We start from the raw sequence: 17518 nt of genomic DNA, 5'->3' as shown, positions 1-17518 counted from the left end.
GTAAGTTCTTAACCTCTAAACTTTCATATAACCTCCCGTCTCAGAACAAAAAATGTATGTTATTTTTTTTAATTAATAGTAAGGCTATAAGGAGCTCAAAATTGAGCAGGGCATTTATCCTACCCATAAACTTGACATTGGCAATAAATTCTTGGCTACGAGCTCAAATGCTCGCATCTTATAACTCTAGTAGAAATTAAAAAAGCCAGATCAAGCAAGAGTTACAACCTAAAACTTGTAGGCCGCTAGAATTCCAAAGCTTGGCCATTGATTCCCAATGACATTAACTGAAATCCTCACGCTCCATTTACCCTTTCCCAACACCGTGGTACGGTTGTGGCACTATTTGGACGCAAAGGCCGTATCACGTCTGCGTTATCGGCACTGTGTCAGCTTTTCCCGACGAATTTGATTCGTTAATAACGAACGATCAGACAGAAGGGAAGTCGTGTTGATGCTGGTGGACGTGCAGGAGTTCGCAAGTAAGCTAGGGCGCTACTGCCGTACTGGGAAGATCTCTACTGCGTAAGTGTCCCTCTCGATCATCTAGCTGAGATTCATCGCCAAATGTTGTTACTCGCCAGTTTCCCTTAACCACTGGGGCTACCGCCAAAGCTCTCGGTAGCGGGTAACTAGCTTTCGGATGCAGGAAAGCTTTTGGTAGTTGTTATTGTTCTCGCTGTTGCCGCAACTGTAATAGTATTGGCAGCCCTCGCAGTCAGCGAGTGTGAATCGCCGCCGTGGAAGAAAAGGAAGACCGTCGCCATACTGTGTCGTTACGTTTCATTACTGCTGTCGAAAAGTGCCCCACCATCACATTGGCGATCGTGAAGTGTTAGTGCACATTTGGTGATGGTATGAAACGGGTACCGATAATACTAAATAGCTAACGTAACCTGGCATACTATTCGAGTGATAAGTGTTCGACTGATTTGATTGAGAGGAGGTGGCAGAAGAGTTCGAGGCAGTTCTTTTTGACGACGGCAGTAAACAAGCGTCGACGCGGATGTACTGCTGGAATAACATCAACAGTGGACAGCAAATAATGCTGCTGCTTCACCGTTTGGCGGTCGATGCTGGCACCTCTTAGCTGGTCCATCTGTCGTCGAGAAGTGACCGACAAACACCCGCACGAGTTTGTCCGCAATAATGTATCACGTAATGACTTAAGTTCGAATTTGCGACGAGAAAAGACATCACCGTCATTTTCAGTCTCTCTACTGAGATTCAGTGAATAACGCGGTCGTTCCAATCGTTTATAAGGTTTACTGGCCGTAGATACATGTATATCCACTCCTACTGATCATCATCATGTGGCCTAACTAAATAGTATGTATAAAGTAGTATATTGCCGGTCGCCCAAATGCTGCTTCTGCCAGGACAGTAACGTTTCGCCATTGAGCGATGTGGACAGTGTGACTCGAACAACTATAACTAGACCTCTACCAGCTGGCGATAATTCCACAGGAGTACGCTCAACATACGCATCAATTTGACGCTGCTCTCGCCTCTTCTGTCATCGCTGTTACTCCCGTTAATGTCGTGTAACGGCAGCAGTAGTAAAATTTCAAACGATTAACAAATGCGCCAAGAGCGGCATTAATACTGGAAGCGGCAACGTTTGTTGTAACCGCATTATTGAAGAATCAAGCCAGTATCAGTAAAACGTTACGAAAACGCCTCAGACAAAGCAACAGAACGAGAGAAAACGGCCACACACAGAGTGAGCAAGCAAAGGTCGACTACTAATAGGACGGACGAAATCGTTGGATAAAAAATTATTTAGTGAGGAGCATTTCCTTTAGTTGTTTGTGTCGTGGTCATAATGTGTGTACAGGTTAATACAAATACGCCTCTTTTCGTTTGAGTTTGATATCATCGCGACTGCTGAGGCCGCGTACTGTAATAGTAACCGCGTAATAGTAACGGCGGTACCAGCGGCGAGAAGGATCGACCCCAAATACTGCACCACTATCGAGGATTATTTTTCCTATCGCAAAAGGAAAAGGAGAAATCTAAAGGCCCAACTTGATCTTTCTCACATAATCAAAATCTCAAAATCGATACGCAGTCTGAAGCAACGCAGGATCATAAGCGATATGGTCGTGGCAGAAGCGCCTCTCTACTTGTATTTGTAGGTCGTTGTCGTAGTGCTCGTGTTACCACTGGTGGCTCGAGCTACCATTGCGTGTTCTACTTTATCATATACCACTTCAGAGAGGTGTTGTACATGCCGCTAACAGGCAACTGATTAGCCTACTGTAAATAAGTAAGAGGCGACAGTAAACGAAAAGCTGCTATAGGATCATTTATAAGCATTGATTAACCATAGAGGAGACGTAGTAGTGTGCGTAATTGAGTGAATTCTGCTAATGTGGGTAAGTTTCCATCAACGATCCGAGCCAAACCGACGAACAGGGGCATCTAAACAAGTGCCAGTAGAAACGAGTATCAGTTGATAAGGTTTACCAGCTACTGCGGCGGACTAAGCAATACATTGTCTCTTTGAATGTAGTAGTAAATCTCCTGGGACCCCTTGAACAAAGCATCACCTGCGCACGCAGCCCTGCTCCCACCTGACGTTGGGTGGTGACGCACCGCTGTTACAGTCGCAGGCGCAGCGGCATAAAACTAGCCTGAAACATGCTTCTAGACATGACGACTACATCGGGATCACATCCATCCGTTGGACTGGGCCAGCACGATCAGCCCATGCCATCACATCCGGCCACGGGAGGTGGCGAAGGTGGCCGACGAGTAAAACCATTGAACGACCACTTTCCCGGCTGCCGCCTATTAACTACTGAGGAAAATCAGGCACTTCGAAACCAGTGTGACGTCCTAAATTACGTGGTAAGTATCGTACATGTATGCAGACTTGCTCAAGTGCTTGAGGTCTCGTAGTTAATAAAAAATATAGTTAGACACTGGCCTGAGGATTTAGCATAAAAAGGCGGCAAAAACTGGTCCAAGTTTTGAAATCAAATGGTTGAGACAATTTTTTTGCAAGTACTACTAGACTGCTGCATTTCAACAACGAGAGCGAAAATTAGGCAGTATATTGCATCGACGCATTTTTTTATAATTGGCATGATACAATGACTGTACGGTGATCATAGTATTAATAAACGAATTTTATGAATGAATTGCGGGTTGATGGTCATATAGTTCGAAATGACAACATAATGACATTCACCCAAACAGGCACACAGAGTTGTACAGCGAATTTCAATATAGCTCTGACATGTCTTCGGCAACTGCCTTTTCCGAGACTACAGGTAACTATAGCGCGTAACTGCTGTACCGCAATATGCCCAAACGGTGACCGATTACATTCTTGACGAGGCGAAAAACAGAAAGACAGAAAAATCTGTTGTCTTTTTTTAATTATACCAGCATTCGAATATACTCAAATAGTTCTGTTATCGAGTGATTGATGTGGGGTGATTGACATTTTGCTAATTTTAGGTTCCGCATTGTATATAGGTGACGTGTTTGTGTTATCCCTCGCTAGAAACTAAGGATAGTCGTTTCCAGCGTTTGCTGAACAAGAACTACGTATAGTGCTATATTAACTTGTACCGAGAACTGTTTTGATGGTATATCAGTCAATGTATTAGATTCGTTGTAGTTGTGGGAGTACAGGCAGCTGCTTTGATAATAATAGTTATGAAATATAGAACTGAAGTGACGTCGCGTGCGTCTCTCTACAAATCATGTATTTATGTATGCATGTACCGTGTAAAGTCAAATCATTACCATCTGAACATATTCAAGAGGCTGTCAACTTTAAGAGAAGTGTTTTCTTTTCCAATTCGACCCGCAGTTGTCTCCAACAGCTGGTGGACGGTATTCTGCCGTTTGTGGATGTTGGCGCTAAGCAACCAGCAAGCAAAGAAGCATTAAAAGAAGGGGTAATAGAATTCGACGAAGTTCTTAGAACCAAAAACAATATTCCGTTCGGAGTTATGAACAACTCCGAGCGGAATATTGTTTTTTTTGCCGTTGCACCAAAAACTCGGTTCCGGCAGAATCTAGTTGTTATTCTCAACGACAAGGAGGTCACTTAATTATTCAACGAGTAATTGATATCTGTGTGGTGCGCTTGTCAAATAATACAGGTGCCATAATTGCTAAACTCTGAAATCTACCTGGTGTATTTTTTGGAGCCGCGAAATGTTCCCGCGCCGTGCGGCGGTTAAACTAGGTTCTACTGAGAGTACTGATAAGAATACTTTGTTAATTCTATCCATTCGAACGAATTGCCAATAAAAAGGACTAGCGAGCTTGCCCGACTTATCTCCAAGTTGCTGAGCTGCGATAGCATCTTTATATCAATATCAATATCAGTGGAGCAATCAATGAGGATTAGCAGGGTATCTAAGAAGATTAAAGATACAGATCAGAATCGACGTCGGATGTGGTTTAGCACCTGTTGGCAATCTGTCAACGGACATAGAGCTCATAAAATTAAAAACGGTTCATCCCGTTGCCTTATATAGCACAATGAAATGTGTTTAATAAAAATCAATTAACACGACACTGGATTGGGCAAGAAAAATACTTTTATAGTAATAATCCCGTCTAATATTTGTATTATTATTATTCTTATAAACTTGCTGTAATTGAGTTTATAAAGTGACTTATTTTGAAGTTTCTGTATAACGTGTATAGCGTTCTGTATAGCGTATAGCTTTTCTGCGCACCTTATCATTTATATGAAATAATATATATATTAGTAGCTTATATTATATATGTTCTACATGCATAAGGAGTTATACACGACACTTTTACTGTTGCCATCTATTATATGACATTATCAGTTAGCGACTAGCTGACAAGCTAATAACATCCGAACCAGCAATTAATGCTGTACCGTATCGTACAGTGCTGTGTAATGCTGCCTTCATTAGCAACTAGGTACCGAAATCTTTTTCTTGCCAAAATCGAAGATAAAAAAAATTATTATTCTGCTGGGCCAATATATATATATATATATATATATATATATTTCGTGTCCAATCTCATGCACTAATTGTGAGTGTCGAAAACAGTTACAACCTCGTGCCTCTTTAGACAGGCAGATAACAATGAAGTGAATTACACACAGCGAAAAAGCAAGATACAGAAAAAAAAAAACAAGAAATTCGCGGGAAGTTCGTCGACTGTTGCAACTGTATCTATAAACAGAAGGCGCAAACTAGCATTGTCGCTTGCGACCGAAAAGCGATCGACCATGAGGACCAATTTATGCGACCAATATACTAATACGGCGAATACAACGGTGACCGGCAGCTGCCCTGACCATCATCATCTCCAGCCAGCGTCGTTGCCGGCCGCACCATATCGTAATACTGCCGGGTTCTATGGCCAATCCTCATATTGGTTCCACGATGACCAACATGAGGCTTGTCTGATTCTGTCGATGCCGCTTGATGACGGTGTCTAGTGGACAAGAGCTACGACGTTCGCGCGGACACACGGTCGGCCTACCAGCTAGCTGTTAATCCGTAAAGCTGGTCAGCTAAGCACTGTGGCAACGAGAAAGCCGACAGGACATGCGCTAATAATCGCATTTTCTTCTCGATTTTTCTGCTGCTGTTGCTTCTACGGCCCCAGTGGCTACAGTAGCGGTTGTTCTTGGTAATACTGCTGCTGCTGTTACCACTGTTGTAAGACCCAGCGCCTGGCGTTCGTCAGCCGACCGGTAACTTCTGCCGCTTCTGGCTCTCTGTAAACGTAATACGGCAGCATCGAAACGTACATTTTCACTCAAGCGACGATGTATGTGGGCAGTTATTAACGTATGGATCTACGTGCGGTAAGTTCAACACGTGTTGTCAAGAGGAGGAGGAGCAAAAGCAAAAGGTAGAGAGGGACTGGGCCAATAAATTGTATTTGACAGCTGGTTCGACTAGCAGCCTTAAAAACCAAAGCATGATGTGGATGTAGGTCGTTGTTGAATGAGTACGTCGTCGTGCTCGTTGCTAACTTTTCATCCGGATATCCGGTTTATGTACTGCAGAGAAAAACGATAGGGAGACAATGAAAAGGATGACTGTCTCTGGACACTCGCTCTTTGATTCTGTTTTCGAGTTCGAGCTAACAACGAAGCTTTGTTAGTTAGTGACTAATGCAAAGGACCTAGACGCTTTGGAGCATCGGTGACAAACACTGAGCCGTGACGTGTAAAGTGGTCAAACGTAGAACGTTATAAAAACAAAGCACGCAAAATGATGAACTAGCGTACATGCAAATGAAGGGAGATAAGATTCGATTGTATGTAGGCTGGATGAGCTACTGTGATGACGAGCGAACGACATGCAACACACCGCTCTTGGCTGTGCGGATCATAAAGGTGCTGAGGGTCAGCATGTCAACTGGTACTTGTTTCGTGCCATGTTCTAACACGACGCGAAACGAGAACCAGGCCTTCACAGGAGCGAAGGCAACGCTTGGTGGTGGCACAGATGTACAGGTGCAGCGGAAACCACTTACTGAGTTGCTGGTTTGGTGGAATAATCTATGACAGTGCTAACACGTGGCTCGTCAAGCAATTCATCGTTCATGCACGCTAGCAGTGAGTTTTACGTGCTTGGAAGACAGAATGAGATTACATTTATGTAGCAATCCAAGTATAGCTCTTCAACAAACGGCTAATAGTTACTCCTTATGAAGAATGGAGTAAGGTTTGATTGGAAATCATATATCTTACTAGATACTAATGAAACAGTGAAAAAAATTTGTTACATTCGAAAGAAATGCGTAGAGGATGAAAATAATGGGTTATCTTTGAAGTTTCGTCATGTCTGCCCCAATATGTTCATTTTTAAAGTCGGCTTTACTTCAAACAAGCGTTAGAATGGAATTTCAGGCTTCAAACATCTGTCTGAATGATTCTAAACCGACACTGGAATCACTGTTCTACGGTGAAATTGCTAGACGAGAGAGATATTATTTGAATTTGACCGTAAAAAAAATACTGCGCTTAAGACCTTGGGAGCTTCTAACGATTCCGCGTAAAAGTATAACATTAAGCTTTATGTACGACTTATTACGCGTTGATAGCGGACGAACAAAATAGCGAGAATAATATAATTGCTGCTAATGTGATATTATAATACAGTGACGTGAAAGAAGTATTCTCGAAGAACAAAGCAAATTTGTTTTATACCCTCTAAACTTCGGTTTCATCTCATACGAGCGAGCCATTTTCTTGAGTATTTCGGTCGTCGCGTGAAGTTAAATGCGTATATGTACAATATCGTCATGATTACAGGGTGCGCAAAGATCGAGCGGAAACATTTAAAAGAAATATTTAGGCATCTTATGTATGACAATTATACTAGGATGTCAAAATCATACCACTGCTCCTTGTTATGACGACATAACATATGTGTAGTTTGAATAAGCTGTTATGGTTGATGATTGTGTGTCGAATATCCGCGGCAGTTCTAATTTAAGCAATCTATGTGAAATCACCCTCTTGTGTTTTCGAATCGCCAGATATTTCAATAGAATAAATTGACTAAACACATAGATCTGTCTAAAAGACAGCGAGTATATGCTAGATCTTATTCCACAGCCGCAAACCGCAAGCCTTGCATGTTGCGTGTTCCCGGGATCGAGATTTTACCAGGCACGTCGACTTTACCTAGAAAGCTTGTGTAACATCCGAAACAGGGAGTTACTTCGTATAAAGTACAAATTTTGTGCAAAATTTTGGGTCTCTGAAACATTTTTAGAATCAAGTAAATTTAATAGAACTCGCATAATGCATAAAAAAATAATCCTCTGTTCTCATCACTATTTGAATCTTCACAAATTACATAGGTTACAACTTTGTGCCTGCAACTAATTCGCATCTGTGTCCTATGAGAGAAGAAATGCTTTTCTGGGCCGGCAGTTATTATGTAATTATGTCCTATAAATGTCGTAAACTACCCGATCAGTATACTAGTGGGCTTTGTCTAGCTACGTAGTAGTGCCATTCGAAGAACCACCGCCAATGACAACTGTTACATTTGATGCTGGACAGAAAACATATTTTATTTATATTTATTTACGTTTCTTATTGTATTTCGCGCTGCTAGACCTGGCAAAATTATAACATTTTCGAGCAAGTATTACGCTATAATTACATCATGAAACTGTTTCCAAGTCTATTCCTTTCTATTTTGATATATATATTATTATGCAGATCCGAAACGCTTAGGTTTTTTCACACACCTGAGACATGATGCATGTTTTCTTCATATTTACTCTGAAGTGTAGAGTACTGATTAGCAGTTCAAAATCATTGTTCATATTATGCGTTGAAGAGGCCGTTATAGAATCGTTGATACTGGAAGCAGACTCAGAGGTCAGTTCCCATCCCTTCTACTTCTTGTAGTGGGGGCGCTATCTGTCGACTAGGTAATGTCGCCTCGCGTCGATACGAAGTTAGTCTCATTTGGTCTCATTATCGTCAGCAATGCGTTTGTCATAGACGATATGTTTGTGTGGCGATGTGTAACAACTCGTGTGTTAATTAGGACTGACCCAGACCCAATTGCCCGCTACAAGTAATGGTCAATACTAGTCGTATGATTGCTGGCGGAAATGAATCTTGTTCGCGAAACAGAAAGGCATATTGCGCTTTGCTAAACGCAGCGTTGTTACTTAGCTTTGCTTAGTTCAATATAACGGTGGGCGCTTGCTTCGCTAGGGGTTTCGTCGGTGTCACTGTTTGTTGGTCCTGATTCATTGGTAATTAACAGTGAAAACAATTAGTACGAATAAAACAGCATCTGTAATATGCTGTTTCAATAGAATAATCTAGTGATATAAATCTACACATTATAGAACGCAACTATACGATATAAATTTTTTTGTGACTGAAACTGTACACATTTGCTCCTGTTATGTAAAACGAGGAGAGAGCGCGAAATAGGTCCACTGTTTTTCTTTCAATTGATACACTATCTGTTGACAGTTTTCTAGCTACAAATTAATGCGCATAGATGTGTTTTTATATAGAGCAAATTAACTTCCATATACATGTAGACGCCCGAGCGCTTTTCCCTAGAGATACTGGCGTAAAAGTAGCCCTAACCCTGGTGCGGCAAAATTCTAGCTATTTCAAGCAAAGTGATTCAATAAATAAGAGTAACCATTTTGCATCTTTCTAAAAACTCCAGGCGTGGGCGGATCCGTATGATATCTTTCACCGGTAATTAACAAACCGATAACGGGTTATTCGATTGTGGGGGGCTAATTGTTGCAAGCAAACTTGCCAACCACTAACTAAGTGGAATTAGTTGAGCGCTGAGGACTGCTTGTACGGTATGAAGTTAAAAAAGCCATTTAATGTCAAGGATTGAAAACCTAAGATTCAGTAGTTTCTAAAGCAGGTAGCCAAGAAACAACGAAGTTCTACTCTGGTGTGTACTGTTAGGATCGCGCCGCTATCTGTTGATTGCTGAATGCTAGATACTGCCGGTATGCCTGAGACACTTAACTAGTGCGGTATTAAAAACAAAACAAGCGCACATCTTATATGTATGCCTTGAGGCGTATGTATATCACGTACCCCAGTGAGTTCGTTTTTTACGATCGTCCATGTGGTTTTGCCTGCCTTGACGTTTGCATTTACAAAAATCCTTCCACAGCGCCCCTTTCATTTAGCATAGCTTCGATCACCAACCGTTTCTACTGGCGACATACTAGTTCATATGGAATATATGCGGAGGTAAATTCAGATATTTCAGATGTTTCCACTGAGACGTTTTTGACAGCGGTGCCTTTTCTCAATGAAAACGAATTTCCGTGACGTGTTTGCCAATGCGAAGGCGTCACAGCGTTTCCAGCCGCAAGACTGCGCCATGCTAATGCAACTTGCGTCGTTGATCATAGTCTCAACCACTGCTGTTACACGTGATGTCTTCCATCATTATAATACAATATTTTAAGCGTATCTGATGAGCTACTGGAGTGAGACATTTCCACGAAAACGACACACAAACTATTAAGCAAATTAACCTGTTTTACTGTCATTTACATGTATATAGAATATACAGTTTTATTAAGCGATCGTGTTAACAACATCCGATGGGATATCTCTAAATGACGAAACAGAAATTCAGCGTGCTCTATGCCGATGGCACCAACACAAAACCCTTAACGTCACCGTATGTAACTTGAATCGTAGGGGGCTCATCTGAATTAGTGCAAGCCGGGATTTGCTGCAACATTATGCTTAAACAATGAGTTTGCGTCGTACCACTCGGACCAATTTACACTGTGTATACACTTGGATGGTTGTGACAACGACACTAATAATAATAGAATTATTCCCCTAATACCAGCAAATCCCTGTAATTAGAATAAAAGTAGCCTTATTACAACAAAATGTTAATCGAGAGAGTTCTACCAGAGTAAGTATAATTGGACAATCAAAAAAGCTAATGATTGATACGTCTAATGCGTAAAGTTTTATGCCTATTGTAAGTGCATTGATTTACGGCTTAGAAAATTGACACATCTAAAGATTAGAACGCGTTAGTCTTTACCTGACGGGGAGCTCTCCATTGGAATCCTATTAAAAAATAGACTGTCAATTGGCGCTTCTAAAGGCCCTTTGGGCTGCGGATGATTAATGGTAATGCTTAATACAGTAATGAAGCTTGCAGTGAGCTTACTGTTCGAACTGCCTTTAGTGTATACTTTCGATCCAAAATGTCTTTTAGATATTTGAAAGTAACTAAGCTAGACTTGAAAGATCACCGAAAATCTTATTTCACTCAGTAAAGATAGCAATAATAATAGGAGGCGAAAATTTTTCGTCACCTTAAGAAACGTTTTTTTGGAGTGGGAAAAAGCCCTTTGATGTTTTTCCACGAAACGTCTAAAAGCAATGCAATTCTTGACTGCTGTAATTTAAACCGTCAATATTTAATCGCTTATGTGCTTGTGCTTGCGGCCTATTTTACTTCACCAAAGTCAATAACGAATGATTCTTTCGTCAAAGCGTGAGAATTATTTCAAACTAATATTACTATTGATAGCTCCGAGGAAAAACCACACCGTTTTACCTGAGCTGTCTACCAAAATCCATGTTTAAATTTTTTTGCTTTACTCAAAAGTGAAACGAGACCATCGTATTGTTGATTATCAATCAGATGGGTCTTGTAGATAATCACGGCACGTATAATAAAATGGATTGAATTTGTATGGTTCGTGTACTAGTCTCCATTTATTTAATACATAGCTTCGTTCCGCATTCATTGGCAGACGTTGAACCCACAGCGTACTATAACAGATACGATCTTTTATTGTCGCACGTGCGCCTCTGTGGCATTAATTTATCGAACTAAATGGTTGTCGCGTCCGTTATTGCTACAACCGGTCTAACGGAGATAGTAAACTTCCCATTAATGGCAACATTCAGTGATTTTGAGGCTTCAACATGGACACGTAAGGTGTCTTTTCTACTAAACGGTTTGGCTATGTTCCGAGCAAAAATTCATAAGAATCAGTTTATTGTACATCTTGTGAAACGTCTCCTACGACAAGTTACATCTGCAACAGTCAACGTAAAGGGGCAGACGCTGACCTCTGTTATGAGGCGGTGATTTGGTTTGGAATAGCCAGTGGAAATACATAAATGGTCTATATTATATACACATAGGTATATATATATATATATATGGTACTCACGACCGTGTGGTGCCGGTAACGTTGGCGGTGTTTTGCCCACAAGCACGTCAATACCAATGTCACATAATAGCTGTTATTACAGATATATAGGGCTTCGCTATTTCTAGCCACACTGCGTATCTCTCGTCAAAAAGGATCCCCTCGTGCATAGAATTGTATCGCATAGAGACAATGGTGGTGGCCATTTGCGGCAGCAGTATCCGATGAATGTTTCGGCGTAGACACAACGTGAGCCAATAAAGACTACCACTGTGTTTGCTGAGCATGAGTCAGAAGTGGTAGGCGTCGTCATATCTAAGAAATAACGGCCGAAGTAGTAGATGCGGCTTCGAGCTTTGAGCAGGGGTTTAACTAGTCTGGGGTTCTGGGAACATTCTGTCTCCCAGTTGCTCTCCAATGACCATGCTTGCCGCATTTTCGCCATATTACTCGCCATAATGGAAATCTAGAATATATCAAATGCATTTATTACTTGTTTGGCGTGAGCGTCGTAGTGCTGTTATCGAATTCAAGCATCTCAAAGTGTTAGCTGAATCGATTCGTCAACCGGCGTGAGTTTTTATGTATGTCAATTCAGTTACTAAGATGAAATGTTCAATGCAGTATCTCTGTTTTTATCACATATATGATATCGGGCTGACGGAAAAATATAATGAATTAAAGTTTCACTGTCGAAATACTGCACTGTGGCTAATGAGCAATTTGTCCTTCTAAATATATTTTGCTAGAACATTTAGAAAAAGCCATAATCGTATAGATCAACTGTAATGCTAGCTTACACCGCTAGCTACTAGCGGTTCACTCACGGCCAAAATACTCCCGCATCAGATATACACGCGTAGATCGACCAACCCGAAACTATAAACTACTACTGAATTCAATGATTGTAAAGAACTAGTACACCATTGTTACTTTCAATTTGTGCCTCATCCTCGTGCTATTTTCGCGCATATACTTGTGCTGTTTCTTCCGGTAGAAGTGGCACACTTCATTGACTGTGGCCACTAACTGACAAAAACATGGGACCCCTCAACGACAACGAGTTCCCACATTGGCACTGACTGCAGGCTTCCTGCAGTATAGTAGGTAGCTCCATGCGGCCGGCATCGTAGCCGCGTCCTATCGATTACTAGGATTACTGTGGTGATCGCGTGCTGCCGTTATCACACTGCCATAAATTTGGGTGCAAACACACGAGAAGGCGTAGTTTCATGTGGAGAAAATTGTCAGGGAACCAAAAAAAATTAATTCAAATGGAAAACTGAGTAATCAGGATGCGATCCACTTGGTTACATTCCCTATGTTTTTCCGTCGCAAAAAACGAAGAATTCAGAAGATGGCCGTCTTTGCTAAAAGAAGAAGCGGAATGGGTTTTGTTTTTAAACGCAGGAATATTGTTCCTATTTCGTATTTGCGTAATTCATGACGAAGACACAGGTTTGCCTTGTGAACGCAGCGAGTTCGATTTCATCCCACTGTCTAGACGTTCAGACGAGGTGCACGAAATGGTGGAGCTCAGCGCCAATTTTCGTAGCAACTCCTCAATTTAACGGTGTAACTGTATAAATAACGTGAAGAACGGCGGCATCGGTAGGCTATTTGTATGACTTCTAAGCAGGTCACTCCCTTTCAGATGTTTTTTGTTCTCAATCGCAACAACGACCGTACGAAACACTTCGAACATTTATTTGTTAGTTGTCCATACGAGTCGAGACCGATTAAATACAATCAAGATCGGCGTAAAGAAAGTTTGGATCGTTGTGACACGAATTTAATAAAGCGTTTAAGAAAATGTAAATTTAATAGATAAACGTTATCAAACCTTCATAAGTTATTGGAATCTAATGGGTATTTTCTCTGATCAAATTTTGACTCTGTAACAGCTATGCATCTTTTTTCCACATTATCAAACCTATGTTAAACGACAAATAAGCTAAATAACCGACTTGATTTTCTGCCATAGCTTCGTGCGTTCCAAGGATACAGGGGCAAAAAAAGTGCTAGTTATACTGTATAAAGGTGGTTACGTTGAGTTGCATCACATTACCGTCTCAAAGTATCACTCAATATGAATGAGTACATATCAGGTAAAGTAAGGTATTACAGTTGTACTACATGCCGTTGTTATTGATACCATCGCCTTTAAAGAAAATCATAGTCAGTCATCAAAATGCAACACGTTGGTGTCTTATTCATAAGTCGGTTTCACGCTGCGTAGCAGGACTACGTGTGTACTTATGATGGGTAACTGATAACATCCGATCTGTCTGACTTAGCGGTAAATTATTATGAAGCATAGACTTTTTTAGCTATACTCACAGCTCTTTTGAGGAAAAAAATTATTTCCGCTACTTTGGTTGAATGACTAGGTTCTTCTAGTATGAAATCATTAGTGGTCTATGTGACCCCGTGTTTCTAATCAAGCTAAGTTCACATTAAAGGGCGAACTAACTAAAACTGATAGTTTTTAAACCGAATTAATAGTAGAGTAGCGTATTAGCTCGACCGAATAATAAAGAAGCCGCTGACAAATATACTAACACTGTTTTTCTACTTCGACGTGACATCGCTCATTTTAAGCTACAGCGCTGTAACGCCCAAATTTTAACCCAGATAGATCCAGTCTTCCCTATACGTGACGTATGAACATATTTACCAACTTCTGGCCCATCGAATGCTTCAGTTTTCGGCTATTTGCCTATATATTACTGGTGATCCCGCATGAAACATTCTTCCGTACAGTTTGTTTTTATTAAGTAAAATATTATAGACATTAATACAAGTCCGTTTGGCTATTTGAGTACAGTGTACCGCGCGCACACACATACAAAATTGAATTTGTGTTCAACTTTCAAAGACGAATGAGCCGTTAATGACATGCTAGCTGCTTCACAGTTGTCATTACGGCTGCGGCAACTACTCCACTATGGCCCGTCCAGTTAACATTTACGTTATATATATGTATAATAGTTGTGCTTGCCGTATCTGACACGAGGCAGTTGAGCACGAACAGTACTTAGCAGCTGGACGAAGCTTCTGTGACCACCGGTGTAGGAGTTTGTTCGGCCCCGCAGACGTTTCTGCTGAAGCCGTCACATCAGCTGCGCTTTGCACGGGAAGTGATTTGCTCTATCGGAACGAGAGGTGTGTACGCGTCTGTCTGGAAAGTGATCGTCATAAATTGTCATTGAAATCGTGCTAACAAGACACGTCTAAGTATTGTGATTGCACGTACATACACGCGTAAACAAATATACATCCGGCACGTTGGGAACTGCTCACAAAGTAGATTTTAATTATCGTAACCGTACATACTAACACTTGACCAACGAAGAACCTTCTCGCAACTGTAATGTAAATAATTTTTTTATATTTATTTTTAATATATTTTTTAATTTTCTATTATTCGCACACTGGTAAGTGTGACAAAGAGACTGGTAAGTCGTTTTGCAATGGTAGCAGGTAAAGGCCAGGGGTGAATTCAGGAACGAGAACTTTTTAATTGTTGATTGCTGTTAAATGGTGATTTACACAAGTATCATTCCAGTGTTAGATACATCATTTGATTTTTGCAAGTCAAATGTTACGTAACAACATATGCATGTGTTGTGACGCGACCGTATTCGAAGATCTTTAAAGAAAAAATATGTTTGCTTCAGTAAATCTGTCAAGCAGTTAAGAAAATGTTTGATATTACACTTGTTTTAGCCGTGTCTCCTTACATCATTAAATATTATTCAAACAACGTCCTCTTCGTCGTTTTTACAACATCTTCTAATCGTTCGCCTGTAACGAGCAATCGCGACTTTTGGCAGTGGAGGTAAAGCAACGTAGTCTGGACGCCTAGTAGATAAGCGTGTCATTATGTAAACATGGCCGATAAGCATTTTGGTCACAACCAATTCAAATCCCAGCACAGATGATGTTACAAGTATTTATGAAAAAGTAGTGAAAAGGAATAACAGCGAAAAGAGTCACTGATATGGTACTCTGCCGCATTGCAAGCTCATTCAATATTACAAGGTCATATTAGATCACAGCCCAGCAAGATTGCTTTGTACGGTTTTTGAAGTAGCACAGAAGGGTCATTTAGAGGACTTGTCCTTTGGGATGGTTGAGGGTCAGTTCGAAAGAACTCAGTGCTCGTTCGCGGCAGCGTTACTGTTACTATCCACCACATTAACGGTCGTCTAAAGAGTTAATTATTTTGTTTATTGCGAAATCTAACAAATGAGGTCCGTGTTGGTACATAGATGGCGCGATTCGAAGTTGGACATCGACATGGTATGTCCTTGTGCCCAATTTAGAATCTAATGGGGGGCAGTATTTTTCATTTCGTTGCTCTAAGGAGGGAAGGTCACACACATATTCACAGACATCTTTATAACCATCGACTGCCGTAGTTTGCCATAGCTTCAGTATTCTCGAACTCTGGCCATATGGTCCAAACATGGAGGAGCTGCTTGTGGCCTTCTTATTGTTGGCATTGCACAACGGAGTGGCCCAAACCTATGTACTGATCACTGGCTATCGTTTGCTATTTTGTTTATATAGGTGCACATTGTACAAAAAAATATGAAAACTGTGACAGCGCAAAGAACAACGGGTGTAATGGGTGGATTAAGGGGTTATTTATGCATTTAGCCTATATAACAGTATGTTGTATTAGTATGGCATTTTTGGTTACTTAATCCGCTTGGTGAATCTATGCTTTTGTTTCCCGTTGTTGTGTCGATTATTGTTTAAAAAGATGGAGTATCGTTGGAGGGGTCGCATTGTGCTAGAGGCGGCAAAAGCCATGGCGTCAACCGCTATTATGAGCACGTGAACTGTTTGAGTTAATCTTTACCTAGTATGTTCTTGAATGTTTATAGCGATTGTAAAGTTGTTCACCCTGGTTTTTGCTCCCAGAAACGTGAGGAATTAATATAAGAAAAGAAAGAAAGCAAGCATGGAAGTTGAATACAAGATATTCGTAGAAAGCCCTCAGATCAATCGAACGTAACAAGTTGCCTTAATGTTTCTCCTAGAAATTGAAATGGTTCTCACAATTTGTGTTTCGGACAGCCTGAATGGACTCGTTGCTTTTTGCAGTGATGATCAAGTAGATTAGAAATAAAGTGTTTTCGAAAACATATCCACTGTTACGTAAAATACCATTTCTAGATATGGTATTTAGCAGCACGGGCTCACTGTTATGAAATCAAAGTACGTTCCACCTAGAACCCAAATAAATACTGGTGAAGTATTTACTTAACATTTCTAAATGAAAAAATGAAACCCTAGTTTTAAATAAACTTAACCCGTAGTCTGCCAGGTCTTTACAGCTGATTAATGCTTCAGTTGCTTAAAAAGTTTACAAAATTGACCACTTCGGCTAATGCCTGCCTATGCTTTCATCCAAGCACAAAACCTTATAATTTACTTATCGGTATAGCCTTCAAAAACACGTACATTTAGTTAGGAGTCAGTTATCATTTAAGGAAATGGCAGTAAATAAGTACACTTAACATAAAGACAGGTGTGAATTTTTCATCGTCGATTCGCTTACATTCGGATGTGGTTCTGCTCGTTTATATACATTTCCCTGTCGTATCACCGTCATTCGTGGTAGGCCGATTACTACATATTTAATAATTAAACAAAGATGACCAATGTTGTCAAATAGATCACGTGGTAAGCTCCACGTCGGCAGAAATCTAACGTCGTCCATTTTGATCGTAAAGGTTAACGTGTGTAAAGACAGATGAGCGCGCACCAGTGGTGACGCCGGCTTGCGGTTCTCAAAACTATGATCATAGCCGTTGTCCTTAGACCACTA

The 17518-nt window shown here is 40.8% G+C and overlaps 1 protein-coding gene across 3 annotated transcripts in view; it reads left to right on the top strand.

Annotated features, from left to right (window-relative positions):
- Positions 1–322: 322 nt before the first annotated feature.
- Positions 323–17518, top strand: part of LOC111273345 (uncharacterized) — a 36787-nt gene continuing 19591 nt past the window's right edge. The window contains exons 1-2 of one of the 3 annotated variants that reach the window (XM_086973520.1): positions 323–525; positions 2516–2853. In XM_086973520.1, the coding sequence (XP_086829646.1) occupies positions 2644–2853 (210 nt within the window). In that variant the 5' untranslated portion in view covers positions 323–525; positions 2516–2643. Of the gene's footprint in view, positions 2379–2515; positions 2854–5142; positions 5822–17518 lie in introns of those variants that run through there. The other 2 variants (XM_086973519.1, XM_022855055.2) reach the window with 2 other exon arrangements.

The sequence above is a fragment of the Varroa jacobsoni genome, unplaced genomic scaffold (assembly GCF_002532875.2).
Source record: "Varroa jacobsoni isolate VJ856 unplaced genomic scaffold, vjacob_1.0 scaffold_197, whole genome shotgun sequence".
Lineage (NCBI taxonomy): Eukaryota > Metazoa > Arthropoda > Arachnida > Mesostigmata > Varroidae > Varroa > Varroa jacobsoni.
This window is presented reverse-complemented; position numbering and strand designations above follow the sequence as displayed.